Genomic DNA, 25,199 nt, shown 5'->3' on the forward strand with positions numbered 1-25,199 from the left:
GTGGACAGCCTTCAACAGGAGGTGGATCACCTGTCATTTATTTTACCTGTGACGATGTACAGGTGGACAGCCTTCAACAGAAGGTGGATCACCTGTCATTTATTTTACCTGTGACGATGTACAGGTGGACAGCCTTCAACAGAAGGTGGATCACCTGTCATTTATTTTACCTGTGACGATGTACAGGTGGACAGCCTTCAACAGAAGGTGGATCACCTGTCATTTATTTTAACTGTGATGATGTACAGGTGGACAGCCTTCAACAGGAGGTGGATCACCTGTCATTTATTTTACCTGTGATGATGTACAGGTGGACAGCCTTCAACAGGAGGTGGATCACCTGTCATTTATTTTACCTGTGACGATGTACAGGTGGACAGCCTTCAACAGGATGTGGATCACCTGTCATTTATTTTATCTGTGACGATGTACAGGTGGACAGCCTTCAGCAGGAGGTGGATCACCTGTCATTTATTTTACCTGTGACGATGTACAGGTGGACAGCCTTCAACAGGAGGTGGATCACCTGTCATTTATTTTACCTGTGACGATGTACAGGTGGACAGCCTTCAGCAGGAGGTGGATCACCTGTCATTTATTTTACCTGTGATGATGTACAGGTGGACAGCCTCCAACAGCAGATAGATCACCTGCACAGCATGGAACAGGACCTGAGAGGACAGGTGTCAGACCTGGAGGCATTGCTCCAGACACACCTGGATCGAACCCAGGTCCTGTCTACATCCACCTCCTTCACCACCTCGGAGGAGATGGCCACGCTCATGGAGGACCTCACCAACCTCAGGATGGATCTGGTCCGTTCGGGGAGATGAGGGAGGGGGTGGTGGGAGGGTTCGGGGGTGGGGGGAAGTGGGGTAGGTTAGCATCTACAAATGAGGGGCAGACTGGGGCTTTTTTTTTTTTTTTTTTTTTTTTTTTTTTTTTTTTTTTAAATTTGAAGAAAGGTTGTGTCCATCAAGGGACAGTGATTATTGCCTGTGCATTGATTGTGATTACTGTAATGTGAGGTTTACAGAGATACCAACTGTTACGACTTCGCCACATCTCGTTACGCTTGATCACAGTTTGTTCCGATGTTACACCAACATCAAAATTGTTCTGATGAGTTAATTTTCGACTGCATAGCATGATCACATGCTTTCCTGTCGTAACATTACCCAGACACTCTAGACCTATTGATCACGAGGCCAGGGCAATCACTGCTAACCTTGGTCTCATGTGATGGTGCTCAGCTAACGGCTTGTGTGTTTACATTGAAACAGCATTGAATGGACCAATCAACTTAATCATAGCAGATTAGCCCAAGTTTGGTCGTAAAAACTGCCACCAAGATCACGGGGCTGATCTACCTTCTCTAGAAGACATATGTTATAAGCTGCTACTCAAAAAAGCAAAATCAATCAGCCAGGACGAATCACATCCAGCTTTTGGTGTTTTTAAGATGCTTCCCTCTGGGCGACGGTACAGAAGTATAAGGACGAAAACCAATCGCTTCGCCAATAGCTTTTTCCCCAAAGCAGTCAATGCCCTGTCTCTTGAACAAATCCAGTGTGATAAATAGAATTGTGCAACCAACAACCATCTACTGAAAGATCTAGTCATCAGCCCCATCCACATGTAATATGCAGCTTCTGTTCAAACGTGTGTGTGTGCATGTGTGAGTATGCACAAGTTTTTATATTGATATGCACTTGTATGTATCTTACTGTATCTGTGTTTGTGTATGATTTTCGATTTATGTTCGTATCTTGTTATGTACTATCCCCCTCATATTCCTTGTGACCCCGGTACACTTGGTAATAAAGACCTATTCTATTCTGTTCTGTTCTATTCTATTCTGTTGTAGATAAAATGTACATTTGCTAATGTGGCTTGGAGTCTGAGTGTTTGTACCAAATTCAAAATGTTCCTACCAAATTTCTTCATTGTTGCTACAAACACTTGACAGGGGCTGGCATTTCTGAATGTTAGGTTTATATTTTGTGCCTTTGTCATGCATTCATAGAGAATGAATGTGATTCTTAGGCATTGTTTTGCGTGTTTTACACCACAAGTTATTCGAGATCATGAGGTATTTCGTATGGGTGAGAGTATTTCTGAAGTGTATGGATTTCTGTTTTAGCAGCTGGGCAACTTGATTACAGATATAATCAAGAAAAATCCCTTTATTTATTTTGCTTTATTAATACTTAGTCGTCGTCGTCTTCTTCTTCTTCTTCTGTTCCTCTTCCTCCTCCTCCTCTTCTTCTTCTTCATCCTCTTCATCTTCTTTTATTATTATTGCTATTATTATCAGTTGATATTTTTATTGATTATTATATTCATTGTATATTTATTACAATTGTATTATTTCCGTCGTGGTTCTGACTTTGCGGTGTACAGACTGAGGCGCAGGCGAAGACGATTGAGGTGAGTGGACAGCTGCAGGAGGTAAAGAGAGACAGGGACACCATTTCAGGGCGACTCGAGGCGGCTCAGCTAGAGGTGGAGGACCTGCAGTGCCAGGTGTCGGCCTACTCCAGACACCTGGAGGTGAGTACACACCTCACACACACACACACACACACACACACCAGGGTGACTCACACACACACACACACACACACACACACCAGGGTGACCGACACACACACCTGGGTGACCAACACACACACCTGAAACACACACCTGGGTGACTGACACACACACCTGACACACACCTGGGTGACTGACACACACACCTGGGTGACTGACACACACACCTGGGTGACTGACACACACACCTGGGTGACTGACACACACACACACCTGGGTGACTGACACACACACCTGGGTGACCGACACACACACACACCAGGGTGACTGACACACACACCTGGGTGACTGACACACACACACACCTGGGTGACTGACACACACACACACCAGGGTGACTGACACACACACATACCAGGGTGACTGACACACACACACACACCAGGGTGACTGACACACACACCTGGGTGACCGACACACACACACACACCAGGGTGACTGACACACACACCTGGGTGACTGACACACACACCTGGGTGACCGACACACACACACACACACCAGGGTGACTGACACACACACCTGGGTGACTGACACACACACCTGACACACACACCTGGGTGACTGACACACACACCTGGGTGACAGACACACACCTGACACACACACCTGGGTGACTGACACACACACCTGGGTGACTGACACACACACCTGGGTGACCGACACACACACACACCTGGGTGACTGACACACACACCTGGGTGACCGACACACACACCTGGGTGACTGACACACACACCTGGGTGACCGACACACACACACACCTGGGTGACCGACACACACACCTGGGTGACTGACACACACACCTGACACACACACACACACACACCTGGATAACTCTCACACACACACACACACACACACACACACACACACCCTGGACAACCACCTGGTGTGTCAGGAATCACACAGTGTGTGTTGTGTCAGGAGTCCCGGAGAGAGACTCTGGAGCTACGAGCCCAGCTGGAGGCTTCCCGAGTGGACCAGCAGGCTCACAACTCTAAAGGCAACTCCATCTTCTCTGAGGTGGGTGCTCAGCATACGTATAGGCATACTCTTGAAAATAATAATAATGTGGAGGCTTATGTAGCCTAGTTCCCTGTTTTCAAGAGCAGGCTCACCACTTTTCAGTAAAAACAGATATGTAACATTTCAAAGATATAATGATAAAAATGAGATAAAACGATTCACCACCCACATGTCATTCGCTGCACAAAAAAGGTACATCACACACTCACACACACACACACACACTTACAGACACACTCACACACACACACACACTTAGACACGCTCACACACACACTCACACACACACTCACACACATACAATGATACATACACACACACTTACATACAAACACACACACACACACACACACACACACACATTTATCTTCCTAAAAGCTAAAAACAACAACTGCCATATTTGTTATTTGAAAAACGTAAAATTCAATTACCATTCCAGACGTTTATGCAGAAAAAACAAGAGAGGCAAGGCCTTCAAGACTCACTTGTGATACACACACACACAAAAAATGGGGGTACCTTTCTTTCACGGGCGGACAAACCTAATGGTGGATGTGAAACTGTTACCCGAACAGTGTGTGCATAAGTGTGTGACAAGCAGCATAAGAATTGAAGTTTGTAAAAACGCATGCTTAACTGAAAAGATGGCTGGCTGTCAGAAGGCAGTGTGTGAGACTGGTGAATTTCAGCTTCAGTTTCTCAAGGAGGCGTCACTGCGTTCAGACAAGTCCATATACGCAACACCAAATCTGCTAGGCAGATGGCCGACCAGCAGCATAACCCATCGCCCTTAGTCAGGCCTTGAGGGCATGTGTACATATCTGTGTACCTGTCAGACGAATTTCTTCTACAGAATTTTGTCAGAGGGCAACAGTCTCGTTGCCATGGGTTCTTTTTTTGAGTGCATGAGTGCTGCTCAGGGGATCTCGGTTTATCGTCTCGTCCGAATGACTAGACACTCAGTTTGATTTTTTTAGTCAACTTTAACACTTTAGTGTTTGAATGCATGTTTTATGTGTCACTGTATGCAATGTACAACATGATAGAGCGTGTTTTCCATGGAAAGCTGCTATATGTATGAAAACATTCATATTTTATTTTTATATTTCTGTGTCTGTTGACAGGTGGAGGACCGACGACTGGTTCTGGAGAAGAAGATGGCTTCCCTGAAGATCCAGAACGACCAACTGAAGGAACGCTACAACATTGAGAAACAACAGAACAGCAGGTACAAGGTGGGTCACTTTAAGGAATGCTACAACATTGAGAAACAACAGAACAGCCAGTACAAGATGGGTCACTTTAAGGAATGCTACAACATTGAGAAATAACAGAACAGCCAGTACAAGATGGGTCACTTTAAGGAATGCTACAACATTGAGGAACAACAGAACAGCAGGTACAAGATGGGTCACTTTAAGGAATGCTACAACATTGAGGAACAACAGAACAGCCGGTACAATATGGGTCACTTTAAGGAACGCTACAACATTGAGAAACAACAGAACAGCCAGTACAATATGGGTCACTTTAAGGAACGCTACAACATTGAGAAACAACAGAACAGCCAGTACAAGATGGGTCACTTTAAGGAACGCTACAACATTGAGAAACAACAGAACAGCCAGTACAAGATGGGTCACTTTAAGGAACGCTACAACATTGAGAAACAACAGAACAGCCAGTACAAGATGGGTCACTTTAACTCTCTCCATACGAACGGCAAAAGAGACGACGTTAACAGCGTTTCACCCCAATTACCACCATTAAAATATTGCAAGCGGAAGGCTCTTATACTGAAGAGGTGAATGTTGACAAAGAATACCACAATTCTGACGACGGAAGCTAAAGGTTGGGTCATTGAGACACCCACTGGACATCTGAGGGGTCTATGTAGAGGAGAAGAGAGGACTGGCCGTACTGAATGAGTTAAGGAACGCTACAACATTGAGAAACAACAGAACAGCCAGTACAAGATGGGTCACTTTAAGGAATGCTACAACATTGAGAAACAGCAGTACAAGGTGGGTCACTTTAAGGAATGCTACAACATTGAGAAACAGCAGAACAGCCAGTACAAGGTGGGTCAATTTAAGGAACGCTGCAACATTGAGAAACAACAGAACAGCCAGTACAAGGTGGGTCACTTTAAGGAACACTACAACATTGAGAAACAGCAGTACAAGGTGGGTCACTTTAAGGAACGCTACAACATTGAGAAACAGCAGTACAAGGTGGGTCACTTTAAGGAACGCTACAACATTGAGAAACAGCAGTACAAGGTGGGTCACTTTAAGGAACGCTACAACATTGAGAAACAGCAGTACAAGGTGGGTCACTTTAAGGAACGCTACAACATTGAGAAACAGCAGTACAAGGTGGGTCACTTTAAGGAACGCTACAACATTGAGAAACAGCAGTACAAGGTGGGTCACTTTAAGGAACGCTACAACATTGAGAAACAGCAGTACAAGGTGGGTCACTTTAAGGAACACTACAACATTGAGAAACAGCAGTACAAGGTGGGTCACTTTAAGGAACGCTACAACATTGAGAAACAGCAGTACAAGGTGGGTCACTTTAATCTCTTGACTGAGTTGTTGATGTACGGCGTATGTCATGAATTGTCCCTCACCAATGCTGTGTTGACGTTCTATGCACGTCATGATTCAACGTTCTTTGTTTATGCTTTTGCATTGCAGAAAACACAGTCTGCTAGCTATTAAATTAGCTCCCTTGAAAGCTCTTTCTCTCCTGAAAGTATTCAACTCATTGTCATATTTATGGTGAAAGTTTTGAAAGTTTGTACAAAGCTCAAGTTGTGTGTGCAAAGCCATGGCTGCACACAAACTCCAACACTTGAACAAGTATTGGAAGAAATCGTTCAAGATGCAAATAGTAGAGATGAAGATTTTGGAAAGAATGAGATAGAACTACGTGAAGATGATGCCGATGACCACGATTTTGACATGGAGAGGGGTTACACAACGAAACTGATGAAGCAGCTCAGCTGATTCAAGATGCAAGTGGGTGTTCACGAGGTTTGTCAGTTTAGTATGTTTCTCTTTGTTGTAACAATGAATATGACTGCATTGTGTGTGTTTTGAATGTGTTAGACGTTGTAAAGTAGCTTCATCAGTCACTGATCAGTGTGTGTGTGTGTGAGAGAGACAGTCACTGTGTACTGTGTGTGAGTGACACTGCGCGAGGAGGTGTGGTTCGCTGGCTGGCTCATTGTTGATGTCGGGGTGGTTTCGGTTACCCTTTCTGTGTATAGTATTCATTCCCGAGTGTGTGTTGTTTTTGTGTGTGTGGTGTGGGGAGGGGGAGATGATGTTTACAAAACTGAAATCGGAGAATGATATACAGAATTGTATGCCTAAATTACTTTCTAAATGCAACACTTGTAGAAAAGAGTGTGGTGTGTGTGTGTGTTGTCATTTTGTTTTGTATGAGAAAGAGAATGAACGGGGTGTGGCATACCATGAACCATTTTCAGTGTGTGTGGTGGGGGGTGGGTAGGTGTGGGTACGTATTTCAGCTTCTGAAAATAATCAGAAATAAAATGGTACAATTTCATAAATTTATATATGTAAAAATAACCAAAAAAACCAACAAACTTTTTCTTTCATGCAGTGTGTTTCAGGTATGCAGCATGGTGATAATCAGGATGTTCATCCTGGACCATCTGGAGTTAACAACTTGCCACAAACCTGCAGCTGAAGACCAGCAGCAGCAAGACCAAAGGGCAGTAAACAAGCCTCCAGCAATTCTGGATTACAACAAGAACATGGGTGCCATGGACCATCATGACCAACAGCTGCAGCCCTACGATGCCACAAGGAAAACCCTGAAGTGGTACAAATAACTGTGTGTGAGTTTTCTACAAATTGCCATGCTGAATGCACACATCCTCTACAAAAAAGCAGGCAACAGCAGTACACTCCTGGACTTCCAGAAGGATGTAATTAGTGCCATGATTTTTGGTGACCAAGACCCAGACATTGCTGAAGATGACCACGCTGTTTGTGTGGACGACACTTCATTGATCCCACGTACCCCATAGAAGTCCTGGCCACAAAGAAGGTGCAGAGTCTGCTAGAAGAAAAGGCAAAGAAAGGATGTGAGGTTCAACTGCCCAGACTGCCCCAGCAAACCAGCACTGTGTCTTGAAGACCGTTTCCGCAAGTACCACACAGCATTTTTACTGGCAATAGATGCTGGGTGAGTACACCCTTTTCATTCTTTGTGTGGACTGTGTTGGAGTCTTGTGGACCTGGACACTGTTGCACAGCCTTTGACTGTGTGTGTGGTTGATACCAACAGTCACAAGAAAGACTTGGTCACAACCTGGTTGATGTTGCAGCACCTACATAGTGGAATGACAGTCCTGATGTTTTTTCATTGCATTTTATGGAATTTTTGTGTCAGACTGACTCATTACTTGAACTTGTGAGTGTTAAAAACAAAATCTTGGTTCATTTTCCTTTCATTTGATATATACTTTTATTTATGCACTTATCTTCAGTACTTTTTGAAATATAAACAAATCAAGATCATTGGCATGTTTTTCTTGTTCTTCTGAAAAAAATTTCTCAGCATAGGCTACAGCAAAACATACTAGCAGTGAAGTGGTTAAGGAACACTCCAACAATGAGAAACAACAAGTACAATGTGGGTCACTCAACATTGAGAAACAGTAAGTACAATGTGGGTCACTACAACATTGAGAAACAACAAGTACAATGTGGGTCACTACAACATTGAGAAACAACAAGTACAATGTGGGTCACTACAACATTGAGAAACAAGTAGTACAATGTGGGTCACTACAACATTGAGAAACAGTAAGTACAATGTGGGTCACTACAACATTGAGAAACAACAAGTACAATGTGGGTCACTACAACATTGAGAAACAACAAGTACAATGTGGGTCACTACAACATTGAGAAACAACAAGTACAATGTGGGTCACTACAACATTGAGAAACAGTAAGTACAGTGTGGGTCACTACAACATTGAGAAACAGCAAGTACAGTGTGGGTCACTACAACATTGAGAAACAACAAGTACAATGTTCATCACTACAACATTGAGAAACAGTAAGTACAATGTGGGTCACTACAACATTGAGAAACAACAAGTACAATGTGGGTCACGACAACATTGAGAAACAACAAGTACAATGTTCATCACTACAACATTGAGAAACAGTAAGTACAATGTTCATCACTACAACATTGAGAAACAACAAGTACAATGTTCATCACTACAACATTGAGAAACAACAAGTACAATGTTCATCACTACAACATTGAGAAACAACAAGTACAATGTGGGTCACTACAACATTGAGAAACAGTACAATGTTCATCACTACAACATTGAGAAACAAGTACAATGTGGGTCACTACAACATTGAGAAACAAGTACAATGTTTGTCACTACAATATTGAGAAACAGCAAGTACAATGTTCATCACTACAACATTGAGAAACAGTAAGTACAATGTTCATCACTACAACATTGAGAAACAGTAAGTACAATGTTCGTCACTACAACATTGAGAAACAGTAAGTACAATGTTCATCACTACAACATTGAGAAACAGTAAGTACAATGTTCGTCACTACAACATTGAGAAACAGTAAGTACAATGTTCATCACTACAACATTGAGAAACAGTAAGTACAATGTTTGTCACTACAACATTGAGAAACAGTAAGTACAGTGTTCATCACTACAACATTGAGAAACAGTAAGTACAATGTTCATCACTACAACATTGAGAAACAGTAAGTACAATGTTCGTCACTACAACATTGAGAAACAGTAAGTACAATGTTCATCACTACAACATTGAGAAACAGTAAGTACAATGTTTGTCACTACAACATTGAGAAACAGCAAGTACAATGTGGGTCACTACAACATTGAGAAACAGCAAGTACAATGTGGGTCACTACAACATTGAGAAACAGTAAGTACAGTGTTCATCACTACAACATTGAGAAACAGTAAGTACAATGTTCATCACTACAACATTGAGAAACAACAAGTACAATGTTCGTCACTACAACATTGAGAAACATAAGTACAGTGTTTATCACTACAACATTGAGAAACAGTAAGTACAATGTTCATCACTACAACATTGAGAAACAAGTACAATGTTCGTCACTACAACATTAAGAAACAGCAAGTACAAGGTGGGTCACTTTAAGGAATGTTACAACTTTGAGAAACAGCAAGTACAAGGTGAGTGTCATTTGTGCCCATGTCAGGAGTGTATACAACACACTTTATTGCATTCGCTGAGATGATAAGGTTATTCTGATCCTGGTATATAAAGTATGCTTTGATAAAAGTTCTTCTGCGTTTGTGGGCTGCAACTCCCGCGTTCACTTGTATGTATACAAGTGGGCTTTTTCGTGTATGACCGTTTTTGCCCTGCCACATAGGCAGCCATACTCCACTTTCGGGGATAAGCATGCTGGGTATGTTCTTGTTTCCATAACCCACCGAATGCTGATATGGATTACAGGATCTTTAACATGTGTATTTGATCTTCTGCTTGCATATACACATGAAGGGGATTCAGGCACAAACAGGTCTGCATATATGTTGACCTGGGAGATCAGAAAAATCTCCACCCTTTATCCACCAGGCGCCATCACCGTGATTCGAACCCGGGATCCTCAGATTGAAAGCACAACGCTTTAACCATTCGGCTATTGTGCCCATCAAAAGTTATTCTGATTTTGGTATATAAAGTATGCGCTAATGAAGTTATTCTGATTCTGGTATATTAACTCACTCAGTACAGCCAGTCCTCTCTTCTCCTCTACACAGACCCCTCGGATGTCCAGTGGGTGTCTGAATGACCCAACCTTTAGCTTCCGTCGTCAGAACTGTGGTATTCTGTGTCAACATTCACCTCTTCAGTATAAGTGTTCCGCTTGCAATATTTTGATGATGGTAATTGGGATGAAACGCTGTTAACGTCGTCTCTTTCGCCGTTCGTATGGAGAGAGTTAAGTATACGTTTATAAAGTCATTCTGATTCTGGTATAAAAAGTATGCATTATTAAAGTTATTCTGGTATATCAAGTGTGCGCTAAAAAAGTTACTCTGATCCTGGTATATCCAGTATGCGTTAAAAAAGTTATTCTGATTCTGGTGAATCAAGCATGCCTAACTTTCTGAAACAGCTCTATTTGTGACAAGAAAATGGAAAAATTGATGAGCGTTCTAGCAGATGTTTGGGTGTTGTTGTGCCTTCAGATGACGATGGCAATGGAGCTTCAGGTGATGAACCAGAAGGAAGACCCCACAGTTCAGCGGTTAAGGGATCAGCTCAGTGTGGCCCACTCCGAGATCCGAACCTTGATTGGAAAAATCCGGAAGCTGGAAACCTCAAAGGTGCCTCTTTCTCTTTCATTCTCTCTCTCTCTCCTTTTCTCTGTCTCTCTTTCTCTCTCTCTCTCTCTCTCTCTCTCTCTCTCTCTCTCTCTTCCTCTGTCTCTCTCACTTCCTTTGGTCACTGTTTCTCACTGTCATTTCCTTTTTTTCTTTTCTTTGATTTAATTTTTCTCATGCCGCCCCATCCTCTGCATCATTTCAGTGACATCACTCCCACGCCACTCACTCCCAGTCCCCCATACACGGCCACGCCTGGGTTGGTTTGTCACAGTCTCTGCGTTGGCAGTCCACATGAAGCCATTGATGTTAGCTACGCACCAAAGGAAACACTGCACTGCGGTCACTTCAGTGTTGTTCAGCAGTGCCTGCTCTGATATAACCCTTTCGCTGCCAAGAAAAAAATATTTTGAGTGAAATCTATTTGCCAGGGTTTTTTCACAAAAAAACGGATATAAATTTTCAAAAAATTCTGTGCTCTTTGTTAGTGATGTGTGTAGTAAAGGTGTGACCAGTAAAGGTGTGTGATGTTTGTGGTGAAGGTGTGACAAAGGTGTGTGATGTGTGTGGTGAAGGTGTGACAAGTAAAGGTGTGTGATGTTTGTGGTGAAGGTGTGACCAGAAAAGGTGTGTGATGTTTGTGGTGAAGGTGTGACAAGTAAAGGTGTGTGATGTGTGTGGTGAAGGTGTGACAAGTAAAGGTGTGTGATGTTTGTGGTGAAGGTGTGACAAGTAAAGGTGTGTGATGTGTGTGGTGAAGGTGTGACCAGTAAAGGTGTGTGATGTATGTGGTGAAGGTGTGACCAGTAAAGGTGTGTGATGTTTGTGGTGAAGGTGTGTGATGTGTGTGGTGAAGGTGTGACCAGTAAAGGTGTGTGATGTTTGTGGTGAAGGTGTGACAAGTAAAGGTGTGTGATGTTTGTGGTGAAGGTGTGACAAGTAAAGGTGTGTGATGTTTGTGGTGAAGGTGTGACCAGTAAAGGTGTGTGATGTTTGTGGTGAAGGTGTGACAAGTAAAGGTGTGTGATGTTTGTGGTGAAGGTGTGACAAGTAAAGGTGTGTGATGTGTGTGGTGAAGGTGTGTGATGTTTGTGGTGAAGGTGTGACAAGTAAAGGTGTGTGATGTTTGTGGTGAAGGTGTGACCAGTAAAGGTGTGTGATGTTTGTGGTGAAGGTGTGACCAGTAAAGGTGTGTGATGTTTGTGGTGAAGGTGTGACAAGTAAAGGTGTGTGATGTGTGTGGTGAAGGTGTGTGATGTTTGTGGTGAAGGTGTGACAAGTAAAGGTGTGTGATGTTTGTGGTGAAGGTGTGACAAGTAAAGGTGTGTGATGTGTGTGGTGAAGGTGTGTGATGTTTGTGGTGAAGGTGTGACCAGTAAAGGTGTGTGATGTTTGTGGTGAAGGTGTGACCAGTAAAGGTGTGTGATGTTTGTGGTGAAGGTGTGACAAGTAAAGGTGTGTGATGTGTGTGGTGAAGGTGTGTGATGTTTGTGGTGAAGGTGTGACAAGTAAAGGTGTGTGATGTTTGTGGTGAAGGTGTGTGATGTGTGTGGTGAAGGTGTGTGGTGAAGGTGTGTGATGTGTGTGGTGAAGGTGTGTGGTGAAGGTGTGACAAGTAAAGGTGTGTGATGTGTGTGGTGAAGGTGTGACAAGTAAAGGTGTGTGATGTGTGTGGTGAAGGTGTGTGGTGAAGGTGTGTGGTGAAGGTGTGACAAGTAAAGGTGTGTGATGTGTGTGGTGAAGGTGTGACAAGTAAAGGTGTGTGATGTGTGTGGTGAAGGTGTGTGATGTGTGTGGTGAAGGTGTGACAAGTAAAGGTGTGTGATGTGTGTGGTGAAGGTGTGTGATGTGTGTGGTGAAGGTGTGACAAGTAAAGGTGTGTGATGTGTGTAGTAAAGGTGTGACCAGTAAAGGTGTGTGATGTTTGTGGTGAAGGTGTGACAAGTAAAGGTGTGTGATGTGTGTAGTAAAGGTGTGACCAGTAAAGGTGTGTGATGTTTGTGGTGAAGGTGTGACAAGTAAAGGTGTGTGATGTGTGTGGTGAAGGTGTGACAAGTAAAGGTGTGTGATGTGTGTGGTGAAGGTGTGACAAGTAAAGGTGTGTGATGTGTGTGGTGAAGGTGTGTGATGTGTGTGGTGAAGGTGTGACAAGTAAATGTGTGTGATGTGTGTGGTGAAGGTGTGTGATGTGTGTGGTGAAGGTGTGACAAGTAAAGGTGTGTGATGTGTGTGGTGAAGGTGTGACAAGTAAATGTGTGTGGTGAAGGTGTGTGATGTGTGTGGTGAAGGTGTGACAAGTAAAGGTGGGTGATGTGTGTGGTGAAGGTGTGACAAGTAAATGTGTGTGGTGTGTGTGGTGAAGGTGTGACAAGTAAAGGTGTGTGATGTGTGTGGTGAAGGTGTGTGATGTGTGTGGTGAAGGTGTGACAAGTAAAGGTGTGTGATGTGTGTGGTGAAGGTGTGTGATGTGTGTGGTGAAGGTGTGACAAGTAAAGGTGTGTGATGTGTGTAGTAAAGGTGTGACCAGTAAAGGTGTGTGATGTTTGTGGTGAAGGTGTGACAAGTAAAGGTGTGTGATGTGTGTAGTAAAGGTGTGACCAGTAAAGGTGTGTGATGTTTGTGGTGAAGGTGTGACAAGTAAAGGTGTGTGATGTGTGTGGTGAAGGTGTGACAAGTAAAGGTGTGTGATGTGTGTGGTGAAGGTGTGACAAGTAAAGGTGTGTGATGTGTGTGGTGAAGGTGTGTGATGTGTGTGGTGAAGGTGTGACAAGTAAAGGTGTGTGATGTGTGTGGTGAAGGTGTGTGATGTGTGTGGTGAAGGTGTGACAAGTAAAGGTGTGTGATGTGTGTGGTGAAGGTGTGTGGTGAAGGTGTGACAAGTAAATGTGTGTGGTGAAGGTGTGTGATGTGTGTGGTGAAGGTGTGACAAGTAAAGGTGGGTGATGTGTGTGGTGAAGGTGTGACAAGTAAATGTGTGTGGTGTGTGTGGTGAAGGTGTGACAAGTAAAGGTGTGTGATGTGTGTGGTGAAGGTGTGTGATGTGTGTGGTGAAGGTGTGACAAGTAAAGGTGTGTGATGTGTGTAGTAAAGGTGTGACCAGTAAAGGTGTGTGATGTTTGTGGTGAAGGTGTGTGGTGAAGGTGTGACCAGTAAAGGTGTGTGATGTTTGTGGTGAAGGTGTGTGATGTGTGTGGTGAAGGTGTGACAATGAAAGGTGTGTGATGTGTGTGGTGAAGGTGTGACAAGTAAAGGTGTGTGATGCATGTGGTGAAGGTGTGTGATGTGTGTGGTGAAGGTGTGACAAGTAAAGGTGTGTGATGTGTGTGGTGAAGGTGTGACAAGTAAAGGTGTGTGATGTGTGTGGTGAAGGTGTGTGATGTGTGTGGTAAAGGTGTGACAAGTAAAGGTGTGTGATGTGTGTGGTGAAGGTGTGTGGTGAAGGTGTGACCAGTAAAGGTGTGTGATGTGTGTGGTGAAGGTGTGTGATGTGTGTGGTAAAGGTGTGACAAGTAAAGGTGTGTGATGTGTGTGGTGAAGGTGTGTGGTGAAGGTGTGACAAGTAAAGGTGTGTGATGCGTGTGGTGAAGGTGTGTGATGTGTGTGGTGAAGGTGTGACAAGTAAATGTGTGTGGTGAAGGTGTGTGATGTGTGTGGTGAAGGTGTGACAAGTAAAGGTGTGTGATGTGTGTGGTGAAGGTGTGTGATGTGTGTGGTGAAGGTGTGACAAGTAAATGTGTGTGGTGAAGGTGTGTGATGTGTGTGGTGAAGGTGTGACAAGTAAAGGTGTGTGTTGAAGGTGTGTGATGTGTGTGGTGAAGGTGTGTGATGTGTGTGGTAAAGGTGTGACAAGTAAAGGTGTGTGATGTGTGTGGTGAAGGTGTGACAAGTAAAGGTGTGTGATGTGTGTGGTGAAGGTGTGTGATGTGTGTGGTGAAGGTGTGACAAGTAAAGGTGTGTGATGTGTGTGGTGAAGGTGGGTGATGTGTGTGGTGAAGGTGTGACAAGTAAAGGTGTGTGTTGAAGGTGTGTGATGTGTGTGCAGGATGAACAGGTAACAGGTCTGGCAGGGACTGGCGATCAGTTCTTCCTGGCCACTCTGGCAATCGAGAGGTCAGTGTCAACACACAATCCACAGCTAACACTCCATAGCAGAGTAAAGCAGACACTGGACACTGCCTTTCCCACAGAGACAGTCATTCAGAACTGTATTTCCCACTCTGTATTTCCCACAGTCATTCAGAACTGTATTTCCCACTCTGTATTTTCCACAGTCATTCAGAACTGTATTTCCCACAGTCATTCACAACTACCTTTCCTCCAAAGATGAAACAAAGTTACTGACAGACTCTCCCAAAAAGTAATTCATAACTGCCTTTCCTACAGAGACAAAACACAGTATCTAGACACAGGCCTCTCCCACAGAGACAGTCATTCAGAACTGCTTTTCCTTCAGAGAGAAAAGTTAACTGAAATGTTAGAACTTCCCACAAAGCAGGGTTACTGAGCACAGTTGTATGTACTGGTATGTAAAACTTTACCTCGTTACCTACAAGCCAATTTTCTTTGTATTTTCTGAGGACATTGAGGTGATTTGACTGATTCACTGACATCCCCCAGGCACAAGACATTAAAGTTACAGGGGTGTATTTTCTGAGGACATTGAGGTGATTTGACTGATTCACTGACATCCCCCAGGCACAAGACATTAAAGTTACAGGGGTGTATTTTCTGAGGACATTGAGGTGATTTGACTGATTCACTGACATCCCCCAGGCACAAGACATTAAAGTTACAGGGGTGTATTTTCTGAGGACATAAGGTGATTTGATTGACTGATTCATTGACCGTTCCCCAGAAACAAGACGCTGAAGGCCCAGGGAGAGCTTGAGGCCAAGATCATGCAGTACATGGACGTCAGCCAGCAGATTGTGGAGCTGTCACATCAAAACAGACAGCTGGAGGTAGACAGGGACCGTCTCAAGGTTCAGCTGCTCAAAGTCACTGCTTACAACGAGGAGCTGCTCGCAAAGTATGAGCCCGGTGAGTCTGGATAGGATACAGCTTTTTTTCTTCTTCTACCTTTTTTTTTTTTTTTTTTTTTTTTTTGCTGCTGCTGCCCCATGATCTGTATCATATGAGTGGCATTGCTCCAGCACTGCCCATTCCAAGTCCCCCATACACGGCCACACCTGGGTTTGTTCGTCGCAGTACCAGTGCCGGCAGTCCTCAGGGAACCATCGATTTAGGTCACCAGGAGGCCACACACCAGAGGAAACCCTGCACTGCTGCTAGTTCACTTCGGTGGTATTCAGTGGTGCCTGTTCTGATTTAACATTGAGGACACCACCTGCTAAGCCCCCTACTGACGACAATGGTTGCTTAGTTGCGGAGTCAGACTGTCAGTCTCCCCCAGAAATAGACCACCACCACGTCCCTCCAATGACAGTCCCCTATAAACCTGCCAACACCCAAAATCTTGACATGACTCACCCCAAAATGGAGGCAGGTTGAAACTGAGGTCACCATGAGAGCAGGGCATGAAAGGTCACATAATTTGGGACAATGTTTGGGGTAGTAATAAAGGGTACAAACATAAATAAAAAAAATCATATACAAACACAGATGCAGTAGAATTTAGGACATATACATGTGCATATCAATATGAGAACTTGTGCGCGCACACACACACACACACACACACACACACACACACATTTAAACATAAGCTGCATGTCACATATGGATGGGGCTGATGACTATCTTCAGGTAAGTGGTTGTTGATTGCACAACTCAACTTAATCATACTGGATTTGTTCAGGAGGAAGGTGGCAGAATGGTTAAGACGCTCAGCTGCCAATACAGAGAGTCCGTGAGGGTGTGGGTTCGAATCCCGCTCTCGCCCTTTCTCCTAAGTTTGACTGGAAAATCAAACTGAGCGTCTAGTCTTTCGGATGAGATGATAAACCGAGGTCCCGTGTGCAGCACGCACTTGGCGCACTGAAAAAGAACCCATGGCAACGAGAGTGTTGTCCTCTGGCGAAATTACGTAAAATGAAATCCACTTTCATAGGTACACAAATATGTAAGCATGCACTCAAGGCCTGACTAAGCGCGTTGGGTTATGCTGCTGGTCAGGCATCTGCTCAACAGATGTGGTGTAGCGTGTATGGATTTGTCCGAACGCAGTGACGCCTCCTTGAGAAAGTGAAACTGAAACGGATTTGTTCGAGAGACAGGGCATTGGCTGCTTTTGGGGAAAAACTATTGGTGAAGCGATTGGTTTTCGTCCTTATACTTCTGTACCGTCGCCCAGAGGGGAACATCTCAAAAATCCCAAAAGCTGGATGTGATTCCTCCTGGCTGATTGATTTTGCTTTTTTGAGTAGCCGCTTATAGTATGTGTTGTCTAGAGAAGGTAGATCAGCCCCGGTAATTCTGGTGGCAGTTTTTACAATTCTGTTCAGGGCTGCGACTTCTGCCTTGGAAATGTTTCCGTACCAAACAGTAATAGCGAAGGTTAACATGCTTTCAATGACTGCTCAGTTGAAATCAACCATGATTTCTTTTCTAATTCCGAACTTTTTTAGGCGCCAAAGAAAGTACAGGCGCTGTTGTGCTTTCTTAACAATTTTTTCCATATTTTTCTCCCATTTCAAATCGTTGGAAATGATCAGTCTGAGAAATTTAGATTCGCTGATGATCTCAACTTTCTTGTTTTCAGTGACAAGTGGTGAGGGGTCAGATCTGGTTTTCCTGAAATCTAAAATTGATTCTTTTGTTTTTGATACATTGAGTTCTAAGTTGTTTTGATCACACCAGCTGACAAGTTCTAGTACCTGTATTTTGACTCATCACTGTTCGTAATCAGCCCTTCTAGAGTGGTATCATCGGCAAACTTGACCATGGTGTTATATTCATTTCAAGCTGCACAGTCATGTGTGAATAGTGAGTACAACAGTGTGGATAGAACACATCCCTGTGGGGCACCTGTGTTGAGAATGCATGTGGAGGAGGTGAGGTCACCAACTTTAACAACTTGCGGTCTGCATCTTAGAAAATTTAGGATCCATGCACAAATTGATTCAGGCAGCGAGAGGTCTTTCAGTTTAAAATATAATTTTGATGGCACTATTGTGTTGAACGCATGAAAAGGATCCTGGCATAGCTGTTAGGATTTTCGAGATGTTTGAGGACATGGTAGAGACCTATGCTAATGGCATCTTCAACTGATCTGTTAGCTCTATAGGCGAACTGATAGGGATCCAAAGATGGAGGAATGCAGGTTTTTAGGAATTGTAGAATCAAGCGTTCAAATATTTTCATGACGACTGATGTAAAGGCTACAGGACGATAACCATTAAGACAGCTAGGCTGTGCTTTCTTTTGAACAGGAATGATTGTTGATTTCTTAAAGTGTGGCACCACACAAGACTGAAGGGACATGTTAAATATGTCAGTGAAGACACAAGATAGTTGGACTGCACACTTCCTCAAAAGGCCTGGTGAGATGTTGTCAGGGCCAGCGGCTTTTCTCATTTTCAGACGACTGAAGTGGCGTCTGACTTCATTCTCTTGGACTATGAAAGGAGAAGTGGGGGTGATTTTTGGTGCAGCCACGTCAGAAGTAGACAGTGGTTTGTCGAATCTGGAGTAGAATGTGTTCAGTTTGTCTGGAAGAGTTCTGTCAGTGCTGTCGACTGTCTGGTGGGTCATTTTGTAATCAGTGATGCTCTGCAGTCCGGTCCACACATTCCTAGAGTTGTTTGAAGACAGATGTTCTTCTAAATGTTTCCTAATTAAAAACTTTGCCTTCTTAATGCATTTTTCAACACTTCTTTTTGCCTTATTGTGGACTGTTCTATCATCAGTTTCACGAAACGGTGCTTAACCCCTAGGCTGCCTATATGACGGGATAACTCGTCACAAAATATTCTGACTTTTCCCTGGTTTGCATTGAGTTTGTTGACAAAAATACTGGTAGCTTTAGCTTGGGGAATTTTTCATTCTATCCATAGCTAGAAACACCATCTATGTCATGAGGCAGTCCTTTATTTGAATGTTTTGGTTGGGTTACTGGCCCAAGTGTTTGCCTGACTCCTCACTCGCTCAACAAAATGTCGGACTGATGCCATGCTCAAGACATGCGATCGTGGCGCACTAAAATCAACCAAGATTGCTTTCTTTAGCTGATGCTCAGAAAGAATTGAAGCATAAATTTGAAGAAGACAGTGATGAACATTTATAACATGATTTGATAGAAAATAAAGGGAGCGATCAAGAGAGTGGCCAAGATAGGCTATCAGTGAGTGATGCTGGCTGTGCAGCTGTAGCAGACGACAGGAAGTGACCGAATTATTAGCAGGACATAGTGTGAGCGATTTTCTTGGCACTCAGCCAACACAGTCTGATGAGAACTGGATGAAGTGACCATGTGAGAGGGATGAAGGGGAGGGGGGTGGACACTGAGGGGGAATGGCCCCACATCCATATTATCACCTGGAGAAGTCGCAGCACATTGTGTATCTGTCTTTTTTTTCTATTGTGGTTCTAGTACAATTTCTGTGTGCAGATATTATCCATATGCCCAGAAAATATATTTTAGTGCAAATTACCTGACTAATGTTTGTAATGAACAAGTTGAATATGTGACAAAAAACAAAACACTGATTTCAAAACAACAGCATGTCTCTGAAAATATATAAAATGGGAAAGCATCATGTGTTTTGTATTCTTTAATCATTTACCTTTCAGAAAATATATACTTTTATGGGTCTTCTCCAATAACAAAGAGCATAGGATTTTTTGAAAATATATACCCGTTTTGGGGGAAAAAACCCTGGTAAATAGATTTCAATTAAATCTTATTTTCCTGGCAAGTGAAAGGGTTAATGTTCTGTACAAGTGTACTGATATAATATAGGTTTTTAATGTGTCTGTCTGGTCAGATGAAAGGAGACAAGGCACAGAAACAATGTATACACTGCTTCATGTACTGAACTGACATCAGCTTCCAATGTCTCTCCCTGTGTTCAGACAAAATGAAGGAGACCAAGGCACAGATACGAATCGTGGAGAAGATCGACCGTGGAGACCCACTGACCCAGTCGTCAGACTCCACGTTCCCCCCCCTGTCTGGCCGGCCCAGCAACATCTTCACGCCATACGTGGCCACCGGCCGCCCCAGTCTGGCCAGAAACCCATCCTCCAGTCAGCCCAGACTGCCGATGTCCGGCCAGCCCAGTGACGCCTTCAAACTGACGTCATCGTCACGCAGTGTCAGCGACGTCCTCAGACCCATGACCGTCCTTCCCAAACCCGCCCACCAACACTCGGCAGCCCCCAAACAAAACGTCGATCGTCTGACTGAAGAGCAGAAGGAGAACCTCAACGACGCCACGCTGAACTCAGATCTGCCCTTTGTTGTGCCAACGGGTCGGTCGGTGAAGATGGCGGATGACGTGAAAGTCATTGAGGCCAACGGAGAGAGGTCAACAGTGGGTCTGGCGGAGGAGGGGGGAAGGAAGGGGGGGCGTGGCGAGGTGCTGAAGAAACCAAAGGCACCCAGGCCAGCTGTGCAGTACATCAAAGGTGATGAGGCTCCACAGCTGGACTGTAAGACACAGTGACACACATCAATGGACTGTAAGACACAGTGACACACATCAGTGGACTGTAAGACACAGTGACACACAACATCAGTGACTGTAAGACACAGTGACACGTGTCAGTGGACTGTAAGACAGTGACAATATCAGTGACTGTAAGACAGTGACAACATCAGTGGACTGTAAGACACAGTGACACACAACATCAGTGACTGTAAGACACAGTGACACGTGTCAGTGGACTGTAAGACAGTGACAACATCAGTGACTGTAAGACAGTGACAGTATCAGTGACTGTAAGACAGTGACAACATCAGTGACTGTAAGACAGTAACACACATCAATGGACTGTAAGACACAGTGACACACGTCAATGGTCTGTAAGACACAGTGACATCAATGGACTGTAAGACACAGTGACACACTTCAATGGACTGTAAGACACAGTGACATCAATGGACTGTAGGACACAGTGACACATGTCAATGGACTGTAAGACACAGTGACACAGATCAATGGACTGTAAGACACAGTGACACTTCAATGGTCTGTAAGATACAGTGACACACTTCAATGGACTGTAAGACAGTGACACACATCAATGGACTGTAAGACACAGTGACACATCAATGGACTGTAAGACACAGTGACACACTTCAGTGGACTGTAAGACACAGCGACACACAGAGACTCTGTTCCGTTTTGAAGTAATTTGTGCAGTGTTGGTTTGGAAATGATGCCATGCCGATATTCATTTGATTTGCAAACCATCGTGCTCCACCTTTCTTGCTGGACTTTCAGCCGCTCCCTGTCTCTACCTTTATTTCTTTGAGGCGATCGATGGTGTGATGGCCTTGTACCTGTTCTTTTTGGTATTCTTTGACTTTTCTGAGGATTTCTGATTTTCCTAGATGTAGGCCACAACACCTAGATGCCACGTTCTTGGCATCAGAGATCTTTTCCCACCCCTCTTGCGGCCAATCAGTGGCAGCCTCTGTGCGTGTGTGTATTTGTGTGCATGCGTGAGGGTGTCAGTGTACACATGTGTCTGGAGAGCTCTGTGTGCATGCGTGCGTGTGTGTTTGTGTGGAGGATGAGGTATGTGTGTGTATGCATGTCTACACTGTGGGAGCAACGGAATATAGGAACGTGCGGGTGTGCATATATATATGTGTATATACATGTGTGGGGTTGGGGGTGGGGGATATTGGGCGTGTGTGTGTGTGCTTGTACAAGTAGGTGTGGGTGTGTGTGTGTGTCGTGGAAGCTGCGATGTGTAGCCTAGAAAATGAGTGTGTGGAGAAGGGGGGGTGCAGGGTAATTGTGTGTGTGTGTTGGTGCTCATGTACGTTTATGTGTATTTGATCGTGCTTTCATATCTGTGAAACTGCATGTTTGTTGCATATATGCTGTGCATGTGCATGTATGTGTTAACTGGTGTCTGCATGTTTTACATTTATTTGCTTATTTATCTCTTTGTGTGTGTATGTGTGTGCGCCTAGAGTTGACTTAATCAAGGTTTTGCGCATTTTAAATAGTATTATTATTATTAGTTTGTTTTTTGGGGGTTGGGGGGAGGTTTGTTACCTTTACTTTATTTATTTTATTTTATTTTTATTGGGGAGTTTTGTTTGTTTACTTGTTTTTTTAATTTTTGTTATTTTTACTTCTTCTTTTTTAATATTATTTTATTTATTTTTAGTGGGTTTTTTTTGGGGGGGGTTGTTTTGTTTTGTTTTTTTGTTTATTTGTTTTTTTTCTCAAGGCCTAAGCGCGTTGGGTTACGCTGTTGGTCAGGCATCTGCTTGGCAGATGTGGTGTAGCATATAAGGATTTGACCAAACACAGTGACGCTTCCTTGAGCTACTAATACTGATACTGTGACACACTTCAGTGGTCTGTAAGACACAGTGACATCAGTGGTCTGTAAGATACAGTGACATCAGTGGTCTGTAAGATACAGTGACATCAGTGGTCTGTAAGGTACAGTGACATCAGTGGACTGTAAGATACAGTGACATCAGTGGTCTGTAAGATACAGTGACATCAGTGGACTGTAAGGTACAGTGACATCAGTGGACTGTAAGATACAGTGACATCAGTGGACTGTAAGGTACAGTATCAGTGGACTGTAAGATACAGTGACATCAGTGGTCTGTAAGATACAGTGACATCAGTGGACTGTAAGGTACAGTGACATCAGTGGTCTGTAAGATACAGTATCAGTGGACTGTAAGGTACAGTATCAGTGGACTGTAAGATACAGTGACATCAGTGGTCTGTAAGATACAGTGACATCAGTGGTCTGTAAGATACAGTGACATCAGTGGACTGTAAGGTACAGTGACATCAGTGGACTGTAAGGTACAGTGACATCAGTGGACTGAAGACACATTTCAATGGTCTGTAAGACAGTGACACACTTCAATGGTCTGTAAGATACAGTGACACACTTCAATGGTCTGTAAGACACAGTGACACACTTCAATGGTCTGTAAGATACAGTGACACACTTCAATGGTCTGTAAGATACAGTGACACTCAGAATGTCTAGCACATTGATATGTTGAACATTCATTTCCCCCACCTCACATACTTTTCTCTGTCTTGCTGAGGCAGTCTGTATATATAATTTCTATCTAGCTGAGGCAGTCTGTATATATAATTTCTATCTAGCTGAGGCAGTCTGTATATATAATTTCTATCTAGCTGAGGCAGTCTGCCTTTTTCACGACCTAAAAGCGACAGGCACAACAGTAGAGTGGTTAAAACATTGAACTTTCAGTGTGGGGATCCTGGGTTCAAATCCCAGCCACGATGCCTGGCGGGTGAGGGGTGGAGATTTTTCTGATCTCCCAGGTCAGAAGATGTGCTGAACTGCTGATGCCTAAAACTCCATCGTGTGTATATATACAGTGGAGAAGATCAGATGCAGATGTTAAAGACCTTGTAATCCAAGTCTGTGTTTTTTTGTGTTTTTGTTTTATTTTTATTTTTGGGGGGGTGGAGGGGGGTGGTGGTGGTTTCTAATGATGGACATTTTTTGCGTACTTTAATGTTCTGCATGTGCATACATATGTCTGGGTTTCTTTATGCATTAGTGTGCCTTGTATGTGACAGTTTCACCCAGTTCTTTCTCAAAAGATAATGGTGATGATGATAATAATAATAATCAAAATAGCAATAATGATAATAATAATAATAGGTACTCGGAGGAGGAGGAGGAGCTGAAGAGGAATGATAATGATATTAATTAGATGTATATTTATTGCTGTTACAACCTTAGTCAACAACGTCATTGCAGTTTTCATATACATTTAGATATGTGCCATGTATATGCAGAGCATTGTCAAGCATATTTATTCTGTACCTATACGAACTGTATTTTTCGACGTGAGACTTGCTGTTCAAAAATTACAAAGATTGGAGATGATGTTTTAGTTTTCTTGGCAATACTTATACACATCTTTCCAATGAGTATTTTTCTGCTTATAGTATTTACTGTGTAGTTTTTAATGTCTTTGTTTTGAAAACCAAACAAGACTTTCTTTACTGTCAGTTGTAGTTTTTTTTTCCAAAGTTACTGCCTACATAACGTTCAACTGCTTTCCAAAAATTATTGATATTTGGGCATTCAAAAAAAAAGTGTTCAGTAAAATCTACCACATCTTTGCAAGTCGTGCATTTATTGTCATCAGTCACATTCATTTTATATGTAGAATATTTGTTGGGTATATGTTATTGGAGGTCTTCCATTGCAGTTCACGCAGTCTTGCTTCTTTTGTTGCAAAATGAGATATTAGCCAGATATTTTTATTTAATTCAATGCCAAATTTTCTTTTCCAGAATCCACATCCACATGGATTTCTTGTGTCTCTGTCATTTGTTTTATTTTGGCTTATCATTAAAGTTGTTTGCAGAATGTCTTTCATTTGTCAAATTGTGAATTTGTGTGTCTGCCTGTCTGATCCATTCTTTCCATTCTGCTGGAATAGCATTCATCAAAGCATGATATTCAAAATAAGTGACAGCATTGTTTTGAGGTACTTTCCTTTGGATTTCCTCCAGTGTATATGGTCTTTTATCTTCTATTTTAATCATATCCATAATTCTGTCTATTCCAATCTTAGACCAATTTGGAAAGAATAATACTTTTTTTCTTAAATTGTATGAGACTGTTATTCCACAATAGTTGATTTTGAAAATTGTGAAAATGTATGTTTTCTGCTGGTTCTATTGGTTTGGTTTCTAAATATGTACGGAGAACTTTTCTCCAGAATTTGTTTGCAATATTGTCAATTTCTTTTAATTGATTAGGTCTGTAATTTACGTTGAGAACCTTTGGCCATTTTCCAAATTGTTTAAACTGCCATTTTGGGATGTAACTCCAGTTTTCATTTGCAGTGTTGAAAAGTTTTCCAACCCATTGCAGATATGGACTGCTTATATGGCAGGGGCAGGTACATGTGAAAGTCCACTTGCAGATCTATATATACAAATGAATGTGTGAGTTATAGCCCAGCTCTGAGAGAAAGATGTGCTTTTGC

The 25,199-nt window shown here is 43.1% G+C and overlaps 1 protein-coding gene across 1 annotated transcript in view; it reads left to right on the forward strand.

The window, feature by feature from the left end:
• LOC143301918 (protein Spindly-like) overlaps nucleotides 1-23,604 on the forward strand; it is a 32,844-nt gene extending 9,240 nt beyond the window's left edge. The window contains exons 4-11 of the mRNA XM_076616362.1: nucleotides 621-815; nucleotides 2,404-2,553; nucleotides 3,523-3,621; nucleotides 4,749-4,859; nucleotides 10,913-11,050; nucleotides 15,090-15,157; nucleotides 15,903-16,087; nucleotides 20,081-23,604. Coding sequence (XP_076472477.1) covers nucleotides 621-815; nucleotides 2,404-2,553; nucleotides 3,523-3,621; nucleotides 4,749-4,859; nucleotides 10,913-11,050; nucleotides 15,090-15,157; nucleotides 15,903-16,087; nucleotides 20,081-20,673 — 1,539 coding nt within the window. The 3' untranslated portion in view covers nucleotides 20,674-23,604. The remainder of the gene's footprint in view (nucleotides 1-620; nucleotides 816-2,403; nucleotides 2,554-3,522; nucleotides 3,622-4,748; nucleotides 4,860-10,912; nucleotides 11,051-15,089; nucleotides 15,158-15,902; nucleotides 16,088-20,080) is intronic.
• Nucleotides 23,605-25,199: the final 1,595 nt, after the last annotated feature.

Source organism: Babylonia areolata, chromosome 28 (assembly GCF_041734735.1).
Source record: "Babylonia areolata isolate BAREFJ2019XMU chromosome 28, ASM4173473v1, whole genome shotgun sequence".
In the NCBI taxonomy this organism is placed as follows: Eukaryota; Metazoa; Mollusca; class Gastropoda; order Neogastropoda; family Buccinidae; genus Babylonia; species Babylonia areolata.